Source organism: Macaca thibetana, chromosome 12 (assembly GCF_024542745.1).
Source record: "Macaca thibetana thibetana isolate TM-01 chromosome 12, ASM2454274v1, whole genome shotgun sequence".
In the NCBI taxonomy this organism is placed as follows: domain Eukaryota; kingdom Metazoa; phylum Chordata; class Mammalia; order Primates; family Cercopithecidae; genus Macaca; species Macaca thibetana.
Genome location: NC_065589.1, coordinates 95,048,081 through 95,073,894, shown reverse-complemented (window position 1 = coordinate 95,073,894; position 25,814 = coordinate 95,048,081). Strand labels below are relative to the sequence as shown.

The following is a 25,814-nucleotide window of genomic DNA, read 5'->3' as shown; positions in this document are numbered from 1 at the left end:
AAGAAAAATAATTTGTTGAATGCCTACTGTATTAGAGATTTTTATTTATGAAGATTGCTTGTTCTCTGATGCAAGTTATTTTACCCAACATAGTGACAGACCTGATCACGTATTTTCCATTTTCTCCTTTCAGTTAGCATTGAAAATATGGAGCCCGTGGTTTGATACATATTTACTTTACCACAGCAAAATTTTAATGATTGATAGCTGACTTAAGTGTGTTCCACCTGCCACTTTTGCATCTATCAAAAAAAGTCATACATTATTTTTTCCACATTAGCCATAGTATGTAAAGCCCAATTAAAAGTAAGCCATGCCTTGATGCAAAAAGCTTATTACGTCTTAATGGAAAGTTAGTATCATGGATATTCAATGTGTTGTGTAATTGATTTAAAGCATTGATAGCTTACCTTATGTTGTGCTTCATATTTTCAGAATACTTTTCAACAGAAATTTCTCTCTCTTGCCCTTTTTTCAGTCTGGCAGCAACAGACTGCAGTGGTTTTTTTATTTGATGTTTTGGTTTATCACTGCCACTTGTGAAAATTCAAGAAAGTTGTCATTGATGTATTTCTTGGCCCATACAATTAAAGAAGTATTGGCTTGATCTCTTCCTTTGACATACATGTTACTAGATGACCGTGGTAGAAGTCTGTGGTCCCTGAGTCATTTTTGTTGAGCAGGATTTGTGGTAGATGTTTAAATGCATCCTTTCTGAAAATTATGATGATTTTTTTTCTTAATAACACATCTTTTAACTCCCAGCATTTTATATGCATTTAGTTTTATATATAGATATTTTATGAGTAGAAGTTATACTTGTCTTTCTGTAGTTTCCAGGATTTTCTTTTTCCTTTGTTGGAAGTAGCCATTACTTTACCTTCTTGGAGGCACATTTTAAGTACACGGGAGAGAAAGCAATAAGAAACATTCCAGAAATTACTCCAGAGAGTAATTTCCAAGTACAGAATAAGACTATTTCTAGGGTAGGCAAGGTGGTTTATGTGTTCATTTGTTTGACACTTGCATTGGAGACATTCATGGTAGCTTATAGTTTTCCTTGAAATGTCCACGTATATTATTTGTGATGAGACATCTTTTTAGATTTTTTAATTGGATGAACTAGTTGGTACAGCATTGAGGAAATGGTTGAACAGATAGAGTGGCTGTGTTTTAAGAATGCCTCATATGGCATGGGTTATAATGAGGTCATTGGGACAATCAGTGGAGTGTCTAGAGTGGTGCTACAAAAGAAATGCAATGCAAGCAGCAAATACGAGCCAAAAAATGAAATTTCAGATTTTTTAGTAACCACATTAAATGTTTTTAAAATAAAAATAATTTTAGTAATGTATTTTATTTAACACAGTGTATTCAGAATATCATTTCAACGTATAATCAGTATGAACATGATTAATGTGGGTTTTTTTTGTACTAATTTTTTGGAATCCAGTGTGTATCTTGTACTTATGGCACATCTCAATTCAGATTAGCCACTTTTCTAGGGCTCTGTGACTATACATGGCTAATGACTACTGTATTGGACAGCTAAAGTCTAGAGCATTTAGTGAAATTGTGATGATGCCAGGAAATTGGGGAAAGCATAAGAGGAGCAAATATGAATCTCTAAGGTAGACTTTGTGCAGGGAATTCTATATGAAATGATATCTATATACTTTTGGAAGAGAGTCAGAAACTGATGTGAAATGAAACTTTGATGATGGTGAAACCATTTGGAAGATGAGAATGGCAGAGATTCAAAAGAAAATGAAAATAGGAAATGGCAGAACTTGACAATGGTTAATATTCTGTAACAAGGCCAAAGTATAATAGTTGGTTATCTTTTTAAGAAAAACATCTTTTTCATCCAAGGGCTTTTTAGCTTAGATTGTGTCTACATAGCGTGGAGGAGAGAGGTAGTTATTCATGAAACACAAGAGAAACCATTGAGATCAGCAGATAAAATTGATTGCAGAGGAATAATGTGGCTAGCAGGGTGGCATGGAGGATGATATATACTAATATAGTACAGAGGAAGAGTCTGAGGTAAATGATTGATTTTTATAAACTAAGAACTGGACAAAGTTCTTGGTGACTTAAGAGCAAATGAAAGATTAGGCAGAATACTGTATCAGAATTTATTGCTTTGACAGTGAAATAAGAGGACCTAGTGATAGGGACTTTGGTCACAGTATATAAGTGGTTAAGAGCTCATGCACTTAACTTTAATCCAATCTTGACCACCTAACTGTATTTCTTTGCAAGTTACAATTATCCAAGTCTCAGTTTTTTCATCCATAAAATGGGCAGAAACATCTGCTTCATAGAATTACATGGATTAAATGAGATTATATATGTAGCGACTTTGACTAGTATGACACATCTTCCTGTTATTTCTCTTAGTTTAGGATGTCCAGAGGGGAAAAAAGAGTTACCATCGTGTTTTCTTGGAATACATGTTTATACCACATCTTCTAAGCTGTTACCCGTTAAAGCAGTTTTCAGAGTTCAGCTTGGTGAAATCTCTTGATTAGTAGTTGATGAAATTTCCTTATACATAATTCCTATTAGGTGAAGAAAGAAGTTTCTAAGTCTCATTTTGTGATTGGTATTGATAACGAAAATGAGGACAGACGTCTGGGATTGAATCTCAGCTCCACCATATAATGACCTAATCACTTCATCTGTGTAGGTCTTAGTAGGACTTGAATTGAGTATTTCTCCAACTGTGGTGTGAGGACCTCTGGCATTAGAATCGTTTTGGTTGTTAGATAAAAATTCAGATTCTTGAGCTTCACTTTAGGGCTGCTGAATCAATCTCTGAGAGTGGAGCCAAGGAAGTTTTATTTAACACTGAAATATAGCTGTTGCATATCACATCCAATTGGAGAGCCACTAGCATGGATGATTCTAAGATCTGATTTGGTTCAAGATGAATCTGCTACTCACTGTATTAATCTCGAGTAGGAGTTGGGTAGGAATAATAATACCTATTCCTGTTTACAACGTAGGATTGTTGTGGGGATCAAATAAAGTATTTTTAAGTTTGCAAAAGTAGGATTAAGTTAAAAGATATTTGAAGTTTAGACTCCTGTAGATTGTAACATCTAAAGGGCAGTGACTTTTCTGTACTAGGTGAATCTAGGTGGATCATAGTTCCATTAAGTAGTTTTTAATGACAAATTTCCTGTCTACCAAATTATGAGCTTATTTTTATCTCTTTCATCCACATTTAATTTTTTGCTTCTTTTTAGTTGTGTAGAGGTGAAACAGGATTATAGACGTTGAAACCAGATGGATATATAATTTGAAATATTAATATCTGTTCTAATTTTTAAATTTAGAGGTTGAGAGTGTGTCAGTATTATAAATTTTTTTCTCACAATCTCTGTAACTCATTAATCATTCAAGGTAGATTGTTCTGTTTAAGGATTATCTGTAATCTACCCATAATACTCTTTTTCCATCAGTTAACCCCTTCTGCTCTCAATTAACGATAAAACCAACCCAGAACAAAAAGCCACCCTACCATGGGTGTACTTTATGGGGATAAAATACAATCTCCCATTTTCTCCATTTCCAGAGAGATATATATGCTCTCTTATTGAGCAGTGTAACTACTTTGTATTCATTACAGTGTTTCATGCTTTAAAAATTTTTGTTTAATCCTACACATAACTAATAGAATCTCTTTTTTCCCCCCATGGAAATAAAAAAGCTGCTTATTAAAAATGCAGAGCCCCAGATAAACAATACACTTAGAGATAATTTCAGTGGGTCTGGAATAGGCCTGGAAGTCAGCATTTTGATGATTTTGATGGAGGTTGTACACTGTGAGAAACGTTGCTCTGTTTCTTATTACCTCCCGAGGCATAAAGATGTGGGTACTGGCTACATAAAATAAATTAGGAATGGTATGCTTCCAGATTGAAATGAACAAATAAATTGTACATCAGAACTCCGTGTATGTTGGTGTATGTTTTCCATAGGAACTGAAGATGATATTAACACAGATGTCAAATGAAGGGACAAACCTACCATCCACAGGTTACAAATGTTTAGTATTACAGAAAACATTTTTATAAAAAGGAAGATCATAGGACACTTAACCTCTCAAAGTTTATACTTCTCAGCCTTCCCTTTTAGGTTAGCTTCAGGGATCTAGAAACATTACCATCCATTACAGAAAACTGTTAAAGATTATGTGGCACAATAAAGGGGGAAGCAGAAGTAGAATAGACAGTGTATTTCTGTTAAGAAAAGTACTTATATTAAGAAAAACTATTGAGCTTTATTGTATACGGAGTACTGTGCTCTTGCAAGCATCTTCTACAGCACTAGTGTTCACCTCTTAAAAGCATTAAATGATACTGGCATTGTCTTCATTCCCTTCAGTCCTCAGTTTTTGGTCCTCTTTCCTCTTCCTCACTTAAACAGTCTACTCACTGTTATTCTGTTTTTGTAATTTGTCTCATGTTTTTGACTTCCCTGACTTCTTGCTTTTCTTTTTTATTGTATAGTATAATTACAAAATGAATAAAATAACTTCTAAAAGAAAATTTAAAATATATATCAAAAGTGAGCAAAAAATTTAAATTTGGTTTAATAAAACCCATTTTCTTTATGCCAGTGTTGCTGTTTTTTCTGTTAGGTATTTACCCCCAAATTATGCATTGAGGCATAGCCATAAATTGCTTATTTATATTTTAAAAATGCTAATATTAAAGGCTGAGATCTTGGACTGTGTGGCACCTAGGGACATAATTCTCATCAGCCTATCACTGTCATTCACTTCATCAGACTTAAACAAGGGCTTTTAACATCTGTAGATATGTAAGTTCCTCTTGGGCTTTTTCATTGCAGTTGTTTCCTCTTCTTAATTTGTTTTTAAAAAGCAGAAATGTTCTTCATTAGAAATTGGGGCAGGTGGATGAAAGTGATAAACAAGAAGAGGATATGTGAGTTCCACTAGGAATTGGTCTTCAAATTTAGTGGAAGGCCAGGGATTAGAATTGGTGACCCCTGACTCATCTGCCAGCCAGCTGCTTAAATTGAGAGCAGTTCTGATAGATACAGTTGTTCCTTCTGTCCTTTCAACTGCATTTTGTCTCCTTTTCTTCTGTGTGTTGCTCCTGTCCCTTCCCCATGTCCTCAATGCACAGATACGCCACTGAGTTTGAAAAGGGGTAACTGGTAGCCTTATTAGTAAAGATGCTGTGTCTCTCTATTCTTTTACTTTCTTCTACACATGTCTTGATCACAGAATTTTATGCTCTGGGTAGACCTGAACCTAAAAGTTGGACAACTGTGGCCTTACTTAGTTTTTGGCATTCCAAAAGTAACTTTTAATGTGGAGAAAAGTGCCCTATTATTTGAACTTTTTTGAATCCTCTTTTGGTATATTTCAGTGGCCCACTAGTAAGAATTTTTTTGTCTTATGTTTAAATGTTTCACTAATAGAAGACTGGGAACAGTTCCTAATAATTATTATGGTTCTGTGGATCTCTGTTTTTTAAGAAAATGATGGATGTAAACATTTCTCTGTGGAAAGAAACAGGGGAATGACATTCAGGATAGGCTAACAAAAGTCACGACGTTTTTTTCAAGACATTTGTTTTATTAAAACATAAGCAAGGTGCATGCTTTGGCAGCACATATACTAATATTGGAATGATGGAGAAAACAGCATGGCCCCTGGTCAAGGATGCCATACAAATTCATGAAGAACATAAGCAAAGATATATCACCTTCTTAATTTAACTCTTCCACTATTGAATTTAAAGTAAGGAGTTTAACTGTATTCTTTAGTTCTACTTTTCCTGAACAAAAAATTTCCTTGACTCTTTGCTTAGTAAACAGTTTTTCTTGTTTTATTAGTTCACATAGATAGTAAAACTTATCAGTCATTGATTATTGTTGAAGTAAACATGACTTTTCAAGTGAAAGTTGTATTAGTGAAGTTGATAAAATTTGTAAACTAAATGTGAGTAATAGGCTTTGCAGATGTTTATATGAAAGCTTTCTGTTTCTGTAGGGGGCTAGTCTAGACTATGTTGTCCATGTTCTGTGGCTGTGTCTTATCTATGTTCTGCTGTAACTTTGATCCTTTCTTTAAACTTTACATTTATCATGCTGCTTTTTTTACTCTTTTAAAACTATATTTCTCAATTACTGACTATACAGAGAAATATGAATGCTTATAATAAAAGCTGTTGTCTGTTGTGTGTGATTTTTTTTTTCCGTTAAATTATGAGGGCAAAATCTATAGAGCTACTATTAAAATAATTCTTTGTGATAATTAACATAGGACAGAACTGTCTTTTTGTTAGATTTTAGGCAGTGTTAATATAGCAAGACTATAAAAGTGTCAGAGAAAAATTTTTTATTTTGGTTTACAAGACAGAATTAAGCCAGATTTGGAGGAAATATTTTAAATTGTAAACATGAAAGATTTAGATTAAATATACTTTGGAATATTAAACAAAAACACGTGTGTGAATCTGATTATTCCTGCTACTCCTCTTTTATAGTACTTAATGTAAGCCAGTATCGAAAACAATTTTGGTGATTGTTGAAAGGTGTTGGGTTGAGGTATTTACCTTTAAAGTGGACAGACATGACTTTCACAAATAAGACTTTTTTTTTTTTTTTTTTAATTAAGAGGCCAGGAACTATGAACTGGATTTAGATATTTATCTGATTTAGAATGTTTATCTGAAATTTTTGGTTGCCTTTTCTCTGAGTTTGAGGGGAAGACTGCCCTTTTTTTGTGTTACAGTGACTTAGAGATTTTTAGAGAAAGGTTATTAAAGTTTTTCCTAGGCTGGGCATGGCAGCGCATACCTGTAATTCCAGCACTTCAGGAGGCTGAGGTTGGTGGATTGCTTGAGCCCAGAAGTTTGAGACTAGCCTGGGCAACATGGCAAAACCCTGTCTCTACAAAAAAATTAGCTGGTGTGGTGGCAGCCACCTGTAGTCCCAGCTATTTGGGAGGCTGGGGTGGGAAGATCAATTGAGCCCAGCAGGTTAAGGCTGCAGTGAACTGTTGCCATGCCACTGCACTCCAGCCTGTGTGACAGAAAGAGACCTGTCCAAAAAAAAAAAAAAAAGTCTTGTCTCTTTTTGGAGGAAAAGGTAATAGTTATAGAAAAATCATATAAGCTTAACTGATTATTTTAATTTTTTAAGAGTTTAGAGATTAGTATAATAGTTTTTTGGGAGTGGACCATATGGTAAATGTATGTTTTTCAAACTTACTAAATGCAATCAAACTGTTTTCAGTTAAGAAGTATTTGCAGATTAGAGATGATATTTTGCTTTTTTCCATTTGATTTCATGAACTGATAACTGTTTTTCAACTTTGCCTTACTCTGTTTTGTGTTGCTATTACAGAATACCTGAGAGGAGGTAATTTATAAAGAACAGAAATTTCTTCTCTTATATTTCTGGAGACTGGGAAGTCCAAGATCAAGGCAAAGGCATCTGGTGTGGGTCTTTTTACTGTGTCCTCACAGGGCAGAGGGCAGAAGGACAAGAGACAGCCCACTCCTTAAAAGCCCGTTTTATAATGGCATTAATCTCTGACCTAAACACCACCCATTAGGCCCCACCTCTCAATACCAGTACATTGGCAGTTAAATTTTGGAAGGGATAAACATTTAAAAACATAGCAAACTTTTTCAAGCATTTTCTCAATGTTTTACTCCACTCCATTATCTCACCTATTAAAAGGAAGTTAGGGATGGGGAGAAAGTGGTAGAAAGAATGTATCAATGCCTGAGATAGTTTGATGTTCAAAGAGTGTCCACTTGTCTGATGTGAGTTGAGGCTAAAGAAGAGCAAAACTGTGGAAAGCCCTGTAGGATTTGTTAAAGATTTTGATTTTAAGGCCAAGGGTAGTGGGAAGCTGTTGATTGGCTTTAAGTTGAGATAGTGATTTGATTTTGTTTGCTTTAGTAAATTGACTTCTGGATGAAGAACTGATTGGATGGGATAAAATGGAAGCTGGGAGACCAGTTAAAGAGGCTGTCACTATAGTCCAGGGAGAGATGTTGGTGACTTGAAGTAATAACCTTCCAGTGATACTCACATTCTTTACAAAACTAACTTAGATTTTCTAATTCTGGTGCTTATGCCTTAAACCTCTTCCCTTATGTTCTTTTGTTGTTGTTGTTTCAATTATCTATAAATTCTCATTTGACAAGCTAGATAATATGGTTTTATTGTTGTACTGATTAAGAGAGCTAGTGTGAATGGGTGATTTCTTTATGAGCAGTATGAATTCCTTTATACAGGGTTTATTTACTTTGTAACGTATCATTACTACCTACCAACAAGAAGCTGTTATGGTTGCTGCTCTGTATTATCAATCAGTGATGACTAGTAAGCATTTTTTAATTAAAAAAAATTTTTTTATAGCAGATTCTTGCTATGTTGCTTAGGCTGATGTTGAACTCCTGGGCGTAATTCTCACACCTCTGCCTTCCAAAGTATTGGGATTACAGGTGTGAGCCCCTGTGCCTGGCCCCAGTAAACATTTTTTAATGTCAACTCAGGATACTTCACTCATTTTTAAAATACTTCTTTATTAATGTTTTTATTTTCTAAAGTCAGTTTTAAGACAAAAATCTACTCTTTCCAGAGGTATTAACATTATTTTAAAAATAATAAAGAACATTGATAAAGATGTATACTTGAAATTCTCTGTCTTTATGATCTTCTGGTTACTTACCTATCATTCCTTCCTTCCTTCTCTCTTACCTTGCAAGATAAATTAAAATAGGCCTTAGTTGAGTTTTAGAAGTATTGAAAGATTTGTGCATTCTTTTATTTTCTACTTTTAGTGTCTTTTGAAAATTGAGCTCATTTTTCTCTTCCTTTCAAGAAGTTAACGATTTCTTAAACTTTGGAATTAGTTTTTTACTATTTCTGCTTAATACCAAGGTGTCAAAGTGCCTGCAACTAGTATGCCAGCATTAGATATTTGTTGAATGCATAAGATGCTGTACCTGTGTGAAAGACATAGTGTCCTCTAAGATTTCTTGTAGCATGTCACCAGAATAGATTTCAAAGTGTCCTGCCCAGGGGTAGAAGGGCTAGAAAGGGTAAAAGTTTCTCATCCTGAAAGGAAATCATTGGGCTCCTATTTTTCCCTTTTTGTTTAATGGAACTCTATTCCTTGTATAATGTTATAAGAAGCTTACTTATATTGATTAAAATGAGAAAAAAGCAGGTCTTTTCTTAAAACCATTTCCCCTACCCCCTTTTAATTATTAAAAAGGCACAGGGAAGTTGAGGTCTAGAACATTTTCAGGCTTTCTTGGCCTATCCTAGCAAAGCGGTCCTAAATGTGGTCCCAGGTGCTATTTAGTTGAATGATAAATCCGAAGGTTTGTGATTTGCTCTTTTCCTGGTTCCTTTTATTCTATATATACTTTTTGTATTTAGGAAAATGAAGTTTTTTGTTAGTTGATTTTAAAATCAGTGTCTTTGTTCTGGGCTACCAACCAAATAATAACAATTTGAAGTATATTTCTTGCCCACAAGATGTCATTTCTTAAGAGTGTTAGAACAGTTACCTTTAAAGATGAAATACTTCTTTGTTCTGATGCCTTCATATTGTATTTTTTCTGCCTGTACATCAGTGTGTCTGTATCTGTGACTTGAATTTTTTTTTCTTTCCTTTAGGTCTTTTTGGAGAAAACATTATAATGGATGTTAGTTATTTAGTAATTGAATGCAGGTTAGTTAGCATCCTTTTTTTTCTCCTCCTCTCTAGAAGAAGGTGCGTAGTTGTGTGTGTGTGTGTGTGTGTGTGTGTGTGTGTGTGTGTGTGTGTGTGTGTGTTTTAGATTGACAGGGCCTAAAATGTTGCATTGCCAATACATACATTTTATTTGAAAATTTATTCTTTTTTCATATATCTAACTTGCCTATCAAAAGTCTTAAGTTTGTGAGAGGATAGGAAAAAAAGATGCTAACTAACGTACATTCAATTACTAAACTAAATAACAAAAAGCCCTGTGTACAGTATCTTCTGTATCTAGAGAAAGGTTTAAGAAATGAAGTCCTCTAAAAATATCGTTAATACAAAAATGTACCGTTTGTATTGAACTGGATCTACAATTTAAGTGAATTAAGAAATAAACTATAAACAATTGTTTTAAAAGGGCAGCTGCTTGTGTCTTTTATGAAAGGAAATTCTACCATTAGAAATTTGCCACTCTCTTTGGGACTCTAAAACTTTTATGTTGAGGCATTTTAAGACAGTGATTTGAGAAATTGATGGAATTACTAAAATTTTGGTCTGTATCCAGGTAGATGTATATTTATTTGGAGCCATCTATGTGGGGATAATTAGTCATTTAAGTGTTAACAATATCAAAATACATTTTAGGTGCTTGCCTTTGTAATTTGTCAGGAATTAACATTAGAAGCCCTTAAATAAGGCTGGATGCAGTTGCTCAGGACTATAATCCCAGCACTTTGGGAGGCCCAGTGGGACGGATCACTTGAGGTCAGGAGTTCGAGACCAGCCTGGCCAACATGACGAAACCCTGTCTCTACCAAAAATACAAAAATTAGCTGGGTGTGGTAGCAGGCGCCTGTAATCCCAGCCACTTGGGAGTTTGAGGCAGGAGAATCACTTGAACCTGGGAGGCGGAGGTTGCAGTGAGCTGCTAAGATTGGGCCACTGCACTCCAACCTGAAACAACAGAGTGAGACTCTGTCTCAAAGGAAAACAACAACAACAGAAAGAAGTCCCTAAGTAGTGATTAAATGTTGACTTCCAAGTATTTTTACTCTCCTTCTTACACATGCCACATGCACATTGTCTAATGCCACAACATACAATGTTTATATTTTTAGTTTATTCTGTGCTAGTTGTGCTTTTAGTTTAGTAATAGAAATATATTACTTTAGTTGGATGGAATCTTGTAATGTTTTGTCAGACTGATAGTAAGTACTAAGTATGGGATATTACAGAGAAGAGGAAAAAAATTTCTGGGAAGAATGCCAGACAATGTTTGTGTTTTCCTTTAGAAGTGATTGTTCGGTGGTGGGAAGGGGCTTAGTTTAAAAAAAAAAAAAAAAAAAATTAAATTGACAGGGCCTAAAGTGTTGTATGGCCAATGCAGACATTTTATTTGAAAATTTATTTTCTTTCTTCATTTATCTAACTTGTCTATCAAAAGTCTTTTGGGACATTTTGGACTTTCTGCTAACTTTTGAACAGTGTTACTTTTCATAATGCTTAAAAGCAACCCAGGGCAGCCAAATAGGAGAGGTGACTGCCTCTAGGATGTGTATCAATACAGAAGAGAAAGGCTATCAAAAGACTCAATGTGTTTATAATTGTACGGAAACCAAGTAGTAAAATGAGTTTTGTTTGTTTGTTTGTTTTTTGTTTTTGAGACGGAGTTTTGCTCTTGTTGCTCAGGCTGGAGTGCAATGGCATGATCTCAGCTCACCGCAACCTCTGCCTCTCGGGTTCAAGCAATTCTCCTACCTCAGCCTCCTGAGTAGCTGGGATTACAGGCATCCACCACCACACCCACCTAATTTTTGTATTTTTAGTAGAGACGGGATTTCACCATGTTGGCCAGACTGGTCTCGAACTCCTGACCTCAGGTTATCTGCCTGCCTCGGCCTCCCAAAGTGCTAGGATTACAGGCATGAGCCACTGCGCCTGGCAAAATGAGTTTTCAAGTAGGAAAGAAACTACGTAATACACAAGAATTTTAGATTTTTTTTTTAATACTCATAATCTTGCTTCTTAAAAGTTGAAGCGACATAATTATGAAAAAAACTGTTGGTGATTATGGCCTGTTAAATGATTCTATATCAATTGTTATTTAAGGTCATTATGAATTATCAGTTTACCATCTTTTACTGTATTTAAAGCTACTCTTAATACGTATTGTTAATTTTCTTCATTAGCTGGTTTTAAATGACCAAATATTGCTTTGATGGAAATGTTTGTCATGAGGTTTTTATGCTTTGTTTTATTTTTGTTCAGATTTCTCACTCTTAACATTGCTGGTTCCTCAAAGGTGATTTCACATTATCTTCATAGCAAGCAGAAGTGATCCATTTTTACTCTTTCTGTAACAGATTGATGTTTTATTAAAAAGAGGGCCTGCATCTTCCCAAGTAAGATAAAGCACTAAAAAAAACCTTAATGTAGGTAGTGTCTTTTCAGTGTAATTGACACTTTTAGGTTGGATTTAGTATGAACTAGTAGGAACTACTGTGTGCATGTTTGTTTCCTTAATCTGTCTATTTTAGGAGCTCTGTTCTGACTTTGAGAATTTACCTTTTACCTCTTATTCTTCTAAATTTCTGCCTGATTTTGGTTTTTGTGCATTCAAAAAAATAGCCTATAAATTCTGATTCAAGTATTGGCCTCTAGCTGCAGTCACCATTATCCCTTCTCCCCGCAAAGAAGAACATCTAATATTAGAAATCTGTTTTGCACAGTCCCGGTAAAACTTGTACTTACTTGTACCTGTTTTGATGTAATTCATCTTATGAGTTAGGGCCAGAGAACTGCATAGAACTATTTTGATCTGAAAACCTGGGCATTTGTAGATACTCTACACATTTTGTAGCTGTAGGCAAAAATAATTTTCTGTTGTGTGTTAGGTATCTTTGAAGATATCTAACTTATTCTGGGCAATACACAGTATATGTTTCATGATAGTAAGACTAAAATATTGGAAAAAAATTACCAATGAAGTGAAACATAGGATAAATATGTATAGAAGCAAGCTTTGTTTTCTCAGAAGTTTGTAAGATAAAACATTTAGAAACAGCTAACTACCCAACCCAATAAACCAAATCATTTTTATCTTTTGCTTTCTTATGCTTAGGGAAAACAAATAAGGGACTGTGAAAAGCAAAACGTTCTTCTGTGTATTCTAATTTGACAATCCTTTTAATACCTGTGGCCATTTAATCAGCATAGATATTGTATACCTCTTGTTTTTATTTATATTTATTTATATATATATTTATTTATATTTATTTATTTATAGTGTCCTGAGTTTTGTTCTGTTCCAACATAGTTTACTCATTAATCTTTAAAATACTACCTCTATTCTTTTAATGACTTCGAAACCTTTCCTGGCTATACCCAATACTACAGAATATAGAATGCTCTAGTCCAGTGAGGGCAGTCTTGTCAAACACTCTGGTTATTCACAACCCTGTTTATTTGGTCTTCATCTTCCCTACCTCTGTTCAACTTATAGTTCTGTGTCTCCTTAGTAGCCCTGCTTTAGTTTCATTTTCTCTGTAAAGCCCTCTTTTTTCTTACTATTCTAGGCCTTGTGAATTGTTCATTTAGTGCAAATTTAACTGAATTCCTATACTGTGCTAGGCACTGATGATACTTCATCTGTATATGTCCAGTTATAAGCAAAGTTTTCTCTAAAAAAAAAATTTCTAAAAAAAAAAGTCATCTTATATTTGAATCCTTACAAAGTTTTTCATATTTTGAGCTCTCTCTCAATTATTTTGAATAGAAGTATAGTATTTGGAGAAGATAGATGAGCTTGAAATGATGCCAGTCAGTACTAGTTTTAAAAGTCTGTAGAGGTTTCGTGAGGGAATAGATATAAGGGTATAGTAAAAAGTTTAAACAAATTAGAAATTGTTTGTGGGCAGGGAGTTAACACTCTTATAATTTGTTGTGAAAAAAGCCTTTAAAATCACTTTTAAAAGAGATATGTAAGAAGTTACATCGTGAAGATCATAGTATGTACCTGTAGAACAATTAAAAAACCAACCATCTTAAAATCATGTGAATGGATATTTGTGGCTTGGAAAAACATTTTCAATGATGGTATTATGACTTCCAAAAGTATTGTTTCTCAGAACGACTTAAATGGAAGTAAAGATTATTCACTTCATGATACTTACAGATTTCTCAGAAAGTAATGAATGATACTTCTGGAAGATGTAGGTAAAGTTTGAATAAAGCTATTTTGTAAAATTTGTGTGCTTTGTGATTTTAAAACATTCATAAGACTAAATTAATAAAATTATGTATTGGACTGTGTGATATACATGGAAAGGTTTGTATATTTCAAATTGGTAAAAATTTAAAAAAAGAACTTTTTATTGGGGAAAATTGGGAAATCCTTTGTGTTGAGGTTTGCCTGATACTCATTTATTTATGGTAGCTTGCAAATTTCTGGGCAGTAGGATGATTATTAAGCATAGTGAGAGAGTGTTAAATAATACTTACTGAACTAATAAAATTCTGTATACATTTACTTATTGATGCCACGAAAGATTATACTATACCAGAATTTTCCAATTACCTAAAATCCTTTTGTGTAGTATTTTTAATACTTTAAAAAATTTATACTGTGAGATGTTTTGGAATAAAACCATCATTCAATTTAATCCACCTTCTGTAGCTGATTCCTTGGACTTGTGGTTTGTCCCCACAGTGGCAGGAGTAATGACATGTGAAAGGGAAACAAGAATTGCTTTGTAAGTTGGATTTATTACATTTGAAACTTCATTAACTCTTTCCAGAGGACTAAGTTGCCTGTGGTAGGCACAAGTGTTGGAAAGAGATTGTTTCATACCTCTTTATACTATATCTCAATGAGTTTTTGATGGTTTCAGACAGCATTAGAATATTTTTCCAGAAATTCCTCAAATTTGTAAGTTCCCAGAACAATTCTTATTTTTCTGCTTAACATTGGTTGCATACATAGGAGAATTGTGATAGGTGAGCTAGTCACAGGGCTGTGAAAGACATTGTCATCTTAATCAGAAAAAAGTGTAGTGAAATTGATAATTGTAAAAGATTTGAATTTCATCCACCTGTTTCAAAGAGTAGAGGGAAAACAGTAGTAGTTGGTTGGTTTTTATTCAATTGTTGTAATGTGTTTTTGCATTTTATCATTCGTTAAGTCCTGTTTGTGTTTAGAACTCAAGTAAGATGGATAGTCTTAGACTCTAGTGGCATTCTTTTTTTTTTTTTTTCTTTTTGGAACATTTGTTTTACATTGATTTAATTCAAAGCTGCAGACCACAAAAACTCCTTAATGCCAATGATAAAATTGTTAGATATTTCATCATATTGAGAATGACACATTCTAAGCAACTATAACTGTACTCTACAAGAAGACAAGGCTGAGTGCTTGGCTCACACCTGTAATCCCAGCACTTTGGGAGTCAGAGGCAGGAAGATCTCTTGAGGCCAGGAGTTCAAGACCAGTCTGGGCAAAATAGCAAGACCTTATCTATACAAAAAAATAAAAATAATTAGCAATGTGTGGTGGCACATACCTGTTGTCCTAGTTACTTAGGAGGCTGAGGCAGGAGGATCACTTGAGCCCAGGAGCTCAAGGCTATAGTAGGCTGTGATTGCACCAATGCATTCCAGCCTGGGCTATAGAGTGAGATCTTGTCTCAAAAAAAAAAAAAAAAAAAGAAAAAAGAAAAAGAAAAAGAAAAAGTTTAAAGAAGGGAAAGTAGTGAAAATGTGATTAAAGAATGTAATAGATGGAAGAGTTTAGAAAAAAAAATTGTTTAATTTTACGTTAAGCTACATCGAGATATTTTTTGATTGACTACATCTATTTGACAATTTACCAAATATTAATTGAATGCCTTCTGAGTGTCGAGAATTGTGCTAGATATTAGGGATTCAGTCATGAAAATATTACACCATTTGCTTGCAAGAAACTGACAGTCTGGTGAAGGACATGCCATTCTATCACCACCTTCTATCTTCTGTCTAAATAAAGACATGTCAGTTTAGGTCATTCTAACTCATATATCTTCTCTGGTCCTTAAATCAGGTGTCCATCATTATTTTTATAAAAAATTTATTTTTAATTGACAAATAAGAATTGTGTATGTTTATTATCAACATGGTTTGAAATATGTATATGTTGTGGGATGGCTAAATCAAACAAATTAACATATGTATTACCTCATATATGCAGTACTTATTTTTTATGGTGAGAACACTTAAAATCTAACCCCAGTGGAATTCTCACATGTAGAAGAACGTATATAGATAACTGATTTAAAAATCAGTGAGTAAATATAAAACAGTTACATTGGATTGCAAGAAGTGTGCACTTTGGGAGAAGGAGGAGTCCTGATTATAAGATTTTTAGGATTTTATTATGCATACCTTGAGAAAACTTGGAAATTGTCACCATATGAGAGGTTTGCCTGGGAGGCTTTCTACAAGAGCTGGGCTTTCCGGAACTACTGGAATAATAGAGTGAGAACATTCAAAATGTATTTGCCTGAACCATGTCTGACTGCTCCAGCTCCATTTATTGGAAAAGCTATCCCTTTTCCATTGAATTGCCTTAGCTTATTTGTCAAAAACGAATTAGACATATTTGTGTGTGGTTCTCTTTCTGGGTCCTGTATCTTTTTCACTGATCTATGTTTCTGTCCCTCTGTCAGTACCTTGCTGTCTTTATTATTGCAGCTACACTGTAAGCCTTAACGTCGGGAAAGTGGGGAGTGATTTCTCCCACTTTATTATTATTTTTCAAAAAAGTTTAGAATATACTTGTTTATATCTACAGTGAAACTTGCTGAGATTTTGATATGAATCACATTACACCTATATATCAATTTAGGGAGAATTGACATCTTTACGTTCAGTCTTCCAATCCATGAACAGTTTGTCTTTCCAAATGTTTAGGTTTTATTTGACTTCTTTCATCAGCATTTTAAAATTTTAATCATAGGGATCCTATACATGTTTTGTTAAATTATACCTCAGGATTTTATTTTTCTTCGGAGCAACCGTAACTGGTATTGCATTTTAAATTTTAGTTTCACTTGTTCATTGTCACCAAATACAAATGCAATTGATTTTTGTGTCTTGTTCATCTATCCCGTGACCTTACTTAATTCACTTATTAGTTCGGGGCTAGGGCTGCTGCTGCTGCTGCTTTTTTTTTTTTTTTTTAAGATTCCTTCGGAATTCCTCCATATACCAGCATGTCATCTTAGAGATGGTTTTATTTTTTCTTTTCTAGACAGTAAGCCCTTAAGTTCTTTTCCTTGCCTTATTGTAGTAGTTACAACTTGCAGTACTGTGTTTCATTTCAGTGTTAGAGTGGTGAGAGTGAAATTGTTGACTTGTTTCTGAGCTCACTGAAGACATTTGTTCTTTCACCGTTAAGTATGACGTCATCAACTGTAGGTTTTTTGGTAGGTGCTTTTTATGACATTAAGTTCCATTCTATTCCTAGTGTACTGATAGTTTTTTTTTTAATTATTATGAATGGTATTCAATTTTATCTAATGTTTTTTCTGCAACCACTGATATGACCATATGATTTTTCACTTTTAGTCTGTTGATTTGTTAGATTGTGTGGTTGATTTTTGAATCTTGAGACAGCCATGTATGTCTGGAGAAGATCCCACTTTGCTGTGATAGAATACTTTTTCTTTTTAAAAATATATTGTTGGATTCTCTTTGCTAAAATATTGTCTAGGACTTTTGCATTTGGGTTAATGAGAGATACTGGTCTGTGTTTTTCTTTTGGTGCTTTGTTTTTGGTACCGAGCTAATACTGGTCTCATAAAATGAGTTGGGAAGTCTCTTTTATTTCTGGAAGAGGTAGTATAAAATTGGTGTTGATATATTAATCATGTTTTTAAAAAACAAAACTTGAATTGTCCTCAGATACAGTTGCTTGAGGTGGAAAGTTTCTCATAGAAGTAGACTTCTGGCCAGGTGCGGTGGTGGCTCACACCTGTAATCCCAGCACTTGGAGAGGCCAAGGCGGGCGGATCGTGAGGTCAGGAGATTGAGACCATCCTGTTTAACACGGTGAAACCCCATCTCTACTAAAAATACAAAAAAATATTAGCCAGACTTGGTGGCGGGTGCCTGTAGTCCCAGCTACTTGGGAGGCTGAGGCAGGAGAATGGTGTGAACCCGGGAGGCGGAGGTTGCAGTGAGCCGAGATCGCGCCACTGCACTCCAGCCTGGGCGACAGAGCGAGACTCCGTCTCAAAAAAAAAAAAAAGAAATAGACTTTTGCAGAGTTATGGAAAACATTCTACCAAATTTCAGATTCTGTGTATTGCTATTTTTTTTTAATGGTAGGAAGAATGAAGCAGTCGGTACTAGTCATTAGATCATAAGCAGTATGTTGAATATAGAACTATTATATAAATTAACTCATACTAGATTATGTGATTAGACTTACTGATTTACTGTAACTAAACAGTGTGAATTACGGTTCTGGAAAAGAATTTGGAAATTGAATCAATCTGCTTGATTTTATAGATGTGGAAACAAGGTAGTGAGGGATTTGGTACCTTGTCCAAGGTCACAGTTTGTGAAATAGATTCCAGATTCAGGCCACGGTCTATTAAGCCAGTGGATTTTACCTAGGGAGGAACATTAGATTACCAGTGGGTCCTTCCAGAAAAACAAAAACAACAAAAAACTCCACACATGGGCATATACTATATTCTGTATACGTAGAAGTAGCAGCCCTTCTTTTATAGAATATAGTTGAGACAGATTACCAGAGGAGTTTGCAGTATGTCAGTTCATGCTATTTTTTCTTCCGTAGTTGAGAGGAAGTCCATGGCACAATTAGTATAGTGTGTGTGTGTGTGTGTGTGTGTGTGTGTATACACATACGTGTACTCTCTATATAGTAGCGTGTATATATGTAGTGTATGTATGTGTATATTTATATATATACTCAAAATAAACTTTTCACCTGCCCATTCCCAGGACCTACATAATGGCACTCAGATACCTGAATGTGAGAAAATATAGAGGGGATTGTGATGCACATCATTGGTTAAGAACTGCTGTACTAAACCCTGCCTGCAAACCTTTTATGCTTATATCTTTTGAAAATGTCAATAGTAACTACTTAGAGTTACTTTGATAGAATAAACCTATGGGTAGAGATTTGAAGTTTCAGAAAGTTTTAAATTGGGAGATGTCGTTAAAATTTAATATACGTAAATAACCGTGCCATCCTTCTTAGAACTATACCTTTAAAGTTGTAATGTTAGCTTAAGAATATAAAAATACATATAATTTACTTATTTTTATAATCATTATGTTACTATATTGAGTTCTTTTAGAGACTTAATGGGATAGAGACTGATTGCAGAATCAGCTTGAGGAGGGGTGGGGAAATTGTTACAGTATTCCCCATAAGCCATTTTCTTTCTACTTATGAAAAATATCACTCTAGTTTAGATGTAGAAAACCATCCTGAATCCTATTTACCTTTAAAAAATAGTGGAAATATCTTTTTATTAAGTAAAATGGCCCTTTGTTTACCTTTTATGTAGACTAGGATGGCCAATACAAGACACTAATGCTGCTCCCCTTCCCTTCCAATACTGTAAAATCCTCTCCAAAAATATTCTCACAATCTTCCGTGGTGTAGTGCCCCAGGCAGCCATTATTAATGCTGATTGCAATCGACACCGAAGGTAAAACCTATTTGGCATTTTTGCTCTGGGCAGTGTTCAATTTTTTTGTCAGTTTTGTTTAGTTTTAGGGGTGTTCCTATGTCTGAGTGGGACTCTTCTTTTGGAAACTGGAAATAGTTGCATAGTGGTTTTTAACATGAATGAAATGGGTGATAATTCACAGAGCCCCCTTTCCCAACAAAATAAACAAAAGTTAGGTTAGACAGACTATTGGGATTAGGACGTTGTTTTAAGCCAGGAGGTAGCAGACTGCACAACCTATGGGCCAAATCCATCTTGGAGCTAAGAATGATTTTTATATTTTTGGGTGGTAGCAAAAAAAGAAGTCCAGAAAAAACGAATAATATTTTGTGAGTTGTAAAAACTACATGAAATCCAATTTTCAGTATCCATAAATAAAGTTTTAATGCAACATAATCATGTTCATTCACGTATTGTCCATGGATGCTTTTGTGCTACAAGGGCAGAGTTAAGTAGTTGTGGCAGACCACATGGCCTGTAAAGCCTGAAATATTTACTGTCTGGATCTTTACATAAAAAAATTGCCATCCCTGTTTTAAGACAACAATGGGGCATTGAATATTGCTTTTGTATTATTTGGTAAAGGAGGAAACTTACATTGCTCATATTTTCAACACGTTTCTGAAAATAATTTAGAAAGTGCCTATTGTTTGCATACAGGTAAGTGGTGGTAGCAGCCTTTTTTCTTTCTTTCTTTTTTTGTTTTTTGAGACAGTCTCTTTCTGTTGCCCAGGCTGGCGTGCAGTGGCACGATCTCGGCTCACTGCAGCCTCCACCTCCTGGGTTCAAGGGGTTCTTCTGCCTCAGCCTCCTGAGTAGCTGGGATGACAGGTGTGCGCCACCATGCCCAGCTAATTTTTGTATTTTTAACAGAGAAGGGGTTTCACCATGTTGGCCAGGCTGGTTTTGAACTCCTGACCTCATTATCCGCCTGCCTTGGCCTCCCAAAGTGCCAGGATTACAGGAGTGAGCTACCATGCTGGGCCTATTCTTTTATACACAGTTGAGGTGGAGTTACCAGAACATAGTTTGCACTGTCAGTTCATGCTATAATTTCTTCCACAGTTGAGAGGAAGTCCATGGCACCATTACTGCCCACAAATACTGGCAACTTATAACTACATCGCTGTGCTAGTATATTGTAGAACTACTGTTCTCAAACTTTTTAGTCTCAGGACTTCTTTAGAGCTCTTAAAAATTAAGACCCCAAAACTTCAAAAAAATATGAGTTATATATATCAATATTTACCATATCAGAAATTAAAGAAAATTTTTAAATATTAACTTATTTAAAATAACAGTAATCCGTTATGTTAGTAAAGAACAAGTTTTTATGAAAAATATTTTCCGAAACAAAATAATTAGTAAAATTTTTACAATCTCTTAATGATTGTCGTAGTAGAAGAAAACTGGATTATTATATCTGTTTCTCCATTCAGTTTGTTGTGATATGTTATTTTGATTGAATTATATGAAGGAAATCTGGTCATACACAGATACATAGTTAGAAAAAAAGTAAGAGTATTTTAATAATGTTTTTTAAGATATGGGTGTGTTTCTTTGATATCATACCATAACTCAAGATATGGCAGTTTCTTTTCTATTGTTTTTTTTGAAGTCAATTTTATTTACATAGAATAAAATGTGCTTTTTTAGATATACAATTCCATAAGTTTTGATGAGAATATATGAAACATACATATTATACAATCATAATACACCCCAGTCAAGGCGTGGTGTTCCCATTTCCTTCATCCCACAAAGTTTCCTCATGCCCTTTTGTAATCACCTCCCTTTCCCTCACTCCCAGCTTCTGGCAATCTCTGAGCTGATTTCTGTCCCTATATTTGTGCCTTTTCCAGAATATCATGTAAATGGAATCCTACAGGGCAGCCTTTTGAGTGTGTTTGCTTTCACTTAGCATAATGTTTGAGATTCATCCATTTTGTTGTAGGTATCATTAGTTCATTCCTTTATTATTGTATGGATGTTTGCTTATCTATTCATCATTGATAGACATCGGAGTGTTTTTAGTTTTCGGAGATTATCAGTAAAGCCACTGTGAACAGTCATGTACAGATTTTTACATGGACTTAACGTTTTTATCTCTTACGTGGGTATCTACACGTGTGATTGCTGGGTAGTAGGGCAGGTGTGTGTTTTAACTTTAAGAAGCTGTAAAGCTGTTTTCCAAAGTGGCTGGGCCATTTTGCTCTACCACCACTAATATGTGAAAGTTCTAGTTGCTCACATGTTCAGCAATACTTGATATTGTCCGTTTGTGTTTTTGTTTTGTTTTAGTCATTCGAATTAGTGTTAGTATTTAATTGTAGTTTTAGTTTGCTTTTCCCTGATGATTCATAATATTGAGTAGCTTTTTTCAAAAAAAAATTTTTATTCTTTGCTCTTTGGCAAAGGACCTATTTGAATATTTTGTCCATTTAAATAATTGGACAGTGTTTTTTCCTGTGATTGACTTGTAAGAGGCTTTATATTTTCTGAGTATCAGTCCTTTTTTAGAAATGTGTTTTGCAAGTATTTTCTTCCAGTCTGGGACTTTTTTCGTCCCCTTAGCCTTCAAAGAGTAGAAGTTTTCATTTTAGTGAGATTCAGTTTATCAGTTCTTTCTTTTGTAGGTCATATGTGTTGTTCTAAGAAATCTTTGATAATTCAAGGTCACAAAGATTTTTCATTTTTTCTTTTGAAAGTTTAATAGTTTTAGGTATTATTTTAGGTCTGTGATATGTTTAGAATTAATTTTTGTATATGGCGTGATATATGGGTTGAAGCTTTTTGTTTTTTCTTTCTGCATATGGATATTCAGTTGCTCCAGCATCTGTGGTTGCCATGACTATCATTTTTCTATTGAATTACCTTGACATCTTTTCTCTACATCAATTGACCATTTATATGTGGGACTATTTCTGGATTCTCTGTTCTGTCCCATTGATACATGTATCTGTCTTTTCACTATAACCATACTGTTTTTATTCCTGAAGTTTTATAGTAAGTCTTAAAATCAGTAAGTATGAATTCTCCTTTGTACTTTTTCAGAATTATTTTGGGTATTCCAGTTTTCTTGTTTTTCAGGTAAGGCAAGACGTAATTTTGTAAATGCTAGTTGCAGTGGGGAAGTTGAAACCATTGATGAACTTTTCGTCTTTTGTAACATTAAAATCTGCTTTGTCATGCACATTGAGTGGATTTTTTTTAAACCCATGAATACTTTTGTAATATCACAATTTATTTGGAAAATATTGTTTCTCTGAATTATGTAGACTTTCTGAATACTGTCACATTTCATTATTCAATATTTAAAAGTCACATTTATTAATATCACCACTGATCTCATCAGAAAATTCTTTGACTATTGGAAAGGTTGACACCATCGCCTACTGCTGATGGTAGTAGATAAAAATTTTCAAAATTTTAATTTTTGCTTGAAAACTTAAATTTTTTCATTGGAAATGCATACTTGTTAGTTGCTTTTCTTGGAGTCACAGGTTCACTTGGTTTACTTTTGAGAACATGCCTGTCAGATACCCAAGTCTAAACAGCCATAGTTTGTTAGTTTACAATTCAGTCATACGTGGGCTTTTTCTTGAGGCAACCATTGTATAGTTGATCCTTGAATAACAAGGGTCTTAATTGTGTCAGTCTACACATATGTGGATTTTTTTCAATAAATATGTTGAAAAAGGCTTTGGAGATTTGGGACAATTTGAAAAAACTCACAAATGAACTTTGTAGCCTAGAAGTATTGAAAAAATTAAGAAAAAGTTAGATATATGTCATGAATGCATAAAATATATGTATAAACCGGTCTTTTGTCATTTACTACCATAAAATATACACAAATCTGTTATAAAAAGTTAAAATGTATCAAAAAACTTACACACACACACACACACACTTACAGACCATATATGGCACAGTTTGCAGTTGAGAGAATTGTAAATAAATGTAAAGATACAGTATTAAATTATAATTGCATAAATTAACTATAGTACACACTGTACTACTGTAATAATTTCATAGCCGCCTCCTGTTGCTGTTGCGGTGAGCTCAAGTGTTGCGAATATCTACTTAAAACACCATATGATGCTAATCATCTCAGCTTGAGCAGTTTGTCTCTCCAGTAAATTGTATATCGCAGTCAAAAGTGATCTCTTGCGGTTCTAGCATATTTTTCATTGTGTTTAGCGCAGTACCATGAACCTTGAATAACACCATGGGACCCATACAGAGTGCCACTGGTGATATTGGAATTGATCCTAAGAAGAGAAAAGTCTTGACATTACAAGAAAAAGTGGAATTGTTTGATACATACCATAGATTGAGGTCTGCAGCTGTGGTTGCCATTTATGATTTATTTTGTGAACAGAAGACATAAACTTATGGTATTGATAAATATAGTTCAGTACTGTAAATGTATTTTATGATTTATTTTGTGAACAGAAGATGTAAACTTATGGTCTCAATAAGCACAGTTCAGTACTGTAAATGTATTTTCTCTTCCTTATTTTTAAAATAACCTTGTCTTTTCTTTAGCTTTAGTGTAAGAATATAGTATATAATATTATAACATAGATAATATGTGTTAATCAACTGTTGATGCTATTGGTAAAGCGCCTGGTTAACGGTAGTCTATTGGGAAAGTTTTTGGGGAGTCACAAGTTACACACTGATTTTTGTTTGTGTGCAAAGTCGGTGGTCCTTACTCCTGAGTTGTTGGGGGTCAGCTGTATTCACTATGCAGCAGAGTTATGTTTGCTTGGTTTTTGTCCCATACAATATTAAAAAGTAGTCTGCTCAAGGGCCAAGGTTTAATAAAATTAATAATTTCAGTGGCTTTTCATCAAGGACATTCTCAAGTGAAGTGAAACTGGTGTTCAGAGAAATATTGTAATATGTATGGTTATTTCCTATTATATAATGGCGATTTTTATATTTAAAGTACAGGGATTAACCTGTAAACCTAAACCCAAAGTTATAAGTGGGAAGACAGTAAATTATTGACACTTTAGGAATACCTGAAGTTGCTATCTTGGGAAACAGTCTTTTATTTTAAGAGCTAATGTGGTTATATTGTTGTTTTTATTATCTTATAGGTGCTATACTTGGTAGATCAGAAACTCAGGAGTGTCTTTTCTTTAATGCTAATTGGGAAAAAGACAGAACCAATCAAACTGGTGTTGAACCGTGTTATGGTGACAAAGATAAACGGCGACATTGTTTTGCTACCTGGAAGAATATTTCTGGTTCCATTGAAATAGTGAAACAAGGTTGTTGGCTGGATGATATCAACTGCTATGACAGGTAAGAACGCATTTAAGATTTTATGGTAGTACTGAGTAATTTTCGTCCTTCCCCCCTTTTTGAAAGGGGAAAGATCAGTGCATGAATTTTCCCTTAAATGTGTCTTGCTTTTTTAAAAATGGGAGTATAAAGAATATTATAACATGCTGTAATGACAGTATATTTTAAAGTAATAAAATAAACATGGCATATCTATGTTTTATCTTTGATATATTTTGAATCATCTACCAGGTAGTGAGAACTCTGAAATAAAAACCATTTTCCCCAATGTTGTTAGGATTATAAACTTTTAAAATGCTAGTTTTTTAAGGAAAACATTTAAAAAATTACTTTAAAAGAGTTTATCTGTTGAAAATCTATCTTCAAGAAGAATAAAACTTAATCATGTGTTTAATTTTCTTTCAGTTTCCTTCTTTATGTATCTGGAAGAAATTTATCTTTCTACATTTTTTTCCTTTTTTTTTCTTGCAAAGTAGGCCCTTCGCTCTTTACCCTAAGAGACTTTTTTTTTTTTTCGGAGACGGAGTTTTGCTTTTGTTGCCCAGGCTGGAGTGCAATGGTGCAATCTTAGCTCACCGCGACCTTCGCCTCCCGGATTCAAGTGATTCTCCTGCCTCAGACTCCCAAGCAGCTGGTATTACAGGCATCCGCCACCATACCCGGCTAGTTGTGTATTTTTAGTAGAGACAGGGTTTCTCCATGTTGGTCAGGCAGGTCTCGCACTCCTGATCTCAGGTTATCCACCTGCCTCGGCCTCCCAAAGTGCTGGGATTACAGATGTGAGCCACCATGCGTGGTCTACCCCAAGAGACTTTTTAACTTGACGTTCAAAATTTCATCAGAACTAACACAGTCCTCAAACTACATACTTGTTTAAATTGCCTTACTCTGTACTGGAAGTAAAATACAGTGGTCATGTTATTGACTGCCTGTGATCTTTCTGTATGGCGTCCCATAGCAGTTAGGGTGATCCGTTCACTGCCTGGGCCACAGGATTTCTG

The 25,814-nt window shown here is 34.5% G+C and overlaps 1 protein-coding gene and 1 non-coding gene across 4 annotated transcripts in view; both read left to right on the top strand.

The window, feature by feature from the left end:
* The window catches only part of ACVR2A (activin A receptor type 2A), an 87,144-nt gene that overhangs the window by 27,798 nt on the left and 33,532 nt on the right, over nucleotides 1–25,814 (top strand). For 2 of the 3 annotated variants that reach the window (XM_050752197.1, XM_050752196.1), the window contains exon 2: nucleotides 24,606–24,813. In XM_050752197.1, the coding sequence (XP_050608154.1) occupies nucleotides 24,606–24,813 (208 nt within the window). Of the gene's footprint in view, nucleotides 1–24,605; nucleotides 24,814–25,814 lie in introns of those variants that run through there. The other variant, XM_050752198.1, reaches the window with a different exon arrangement.
* Nucleotides 5,640–5,742, top strand: LOC126933248 (U6 spliceosomal RNA). Its single transcript, XR_007718489.1, has one exon. It is a non-coding gene; the product is annotated as a U6 spliceosomal RNA (small nuclear RNA).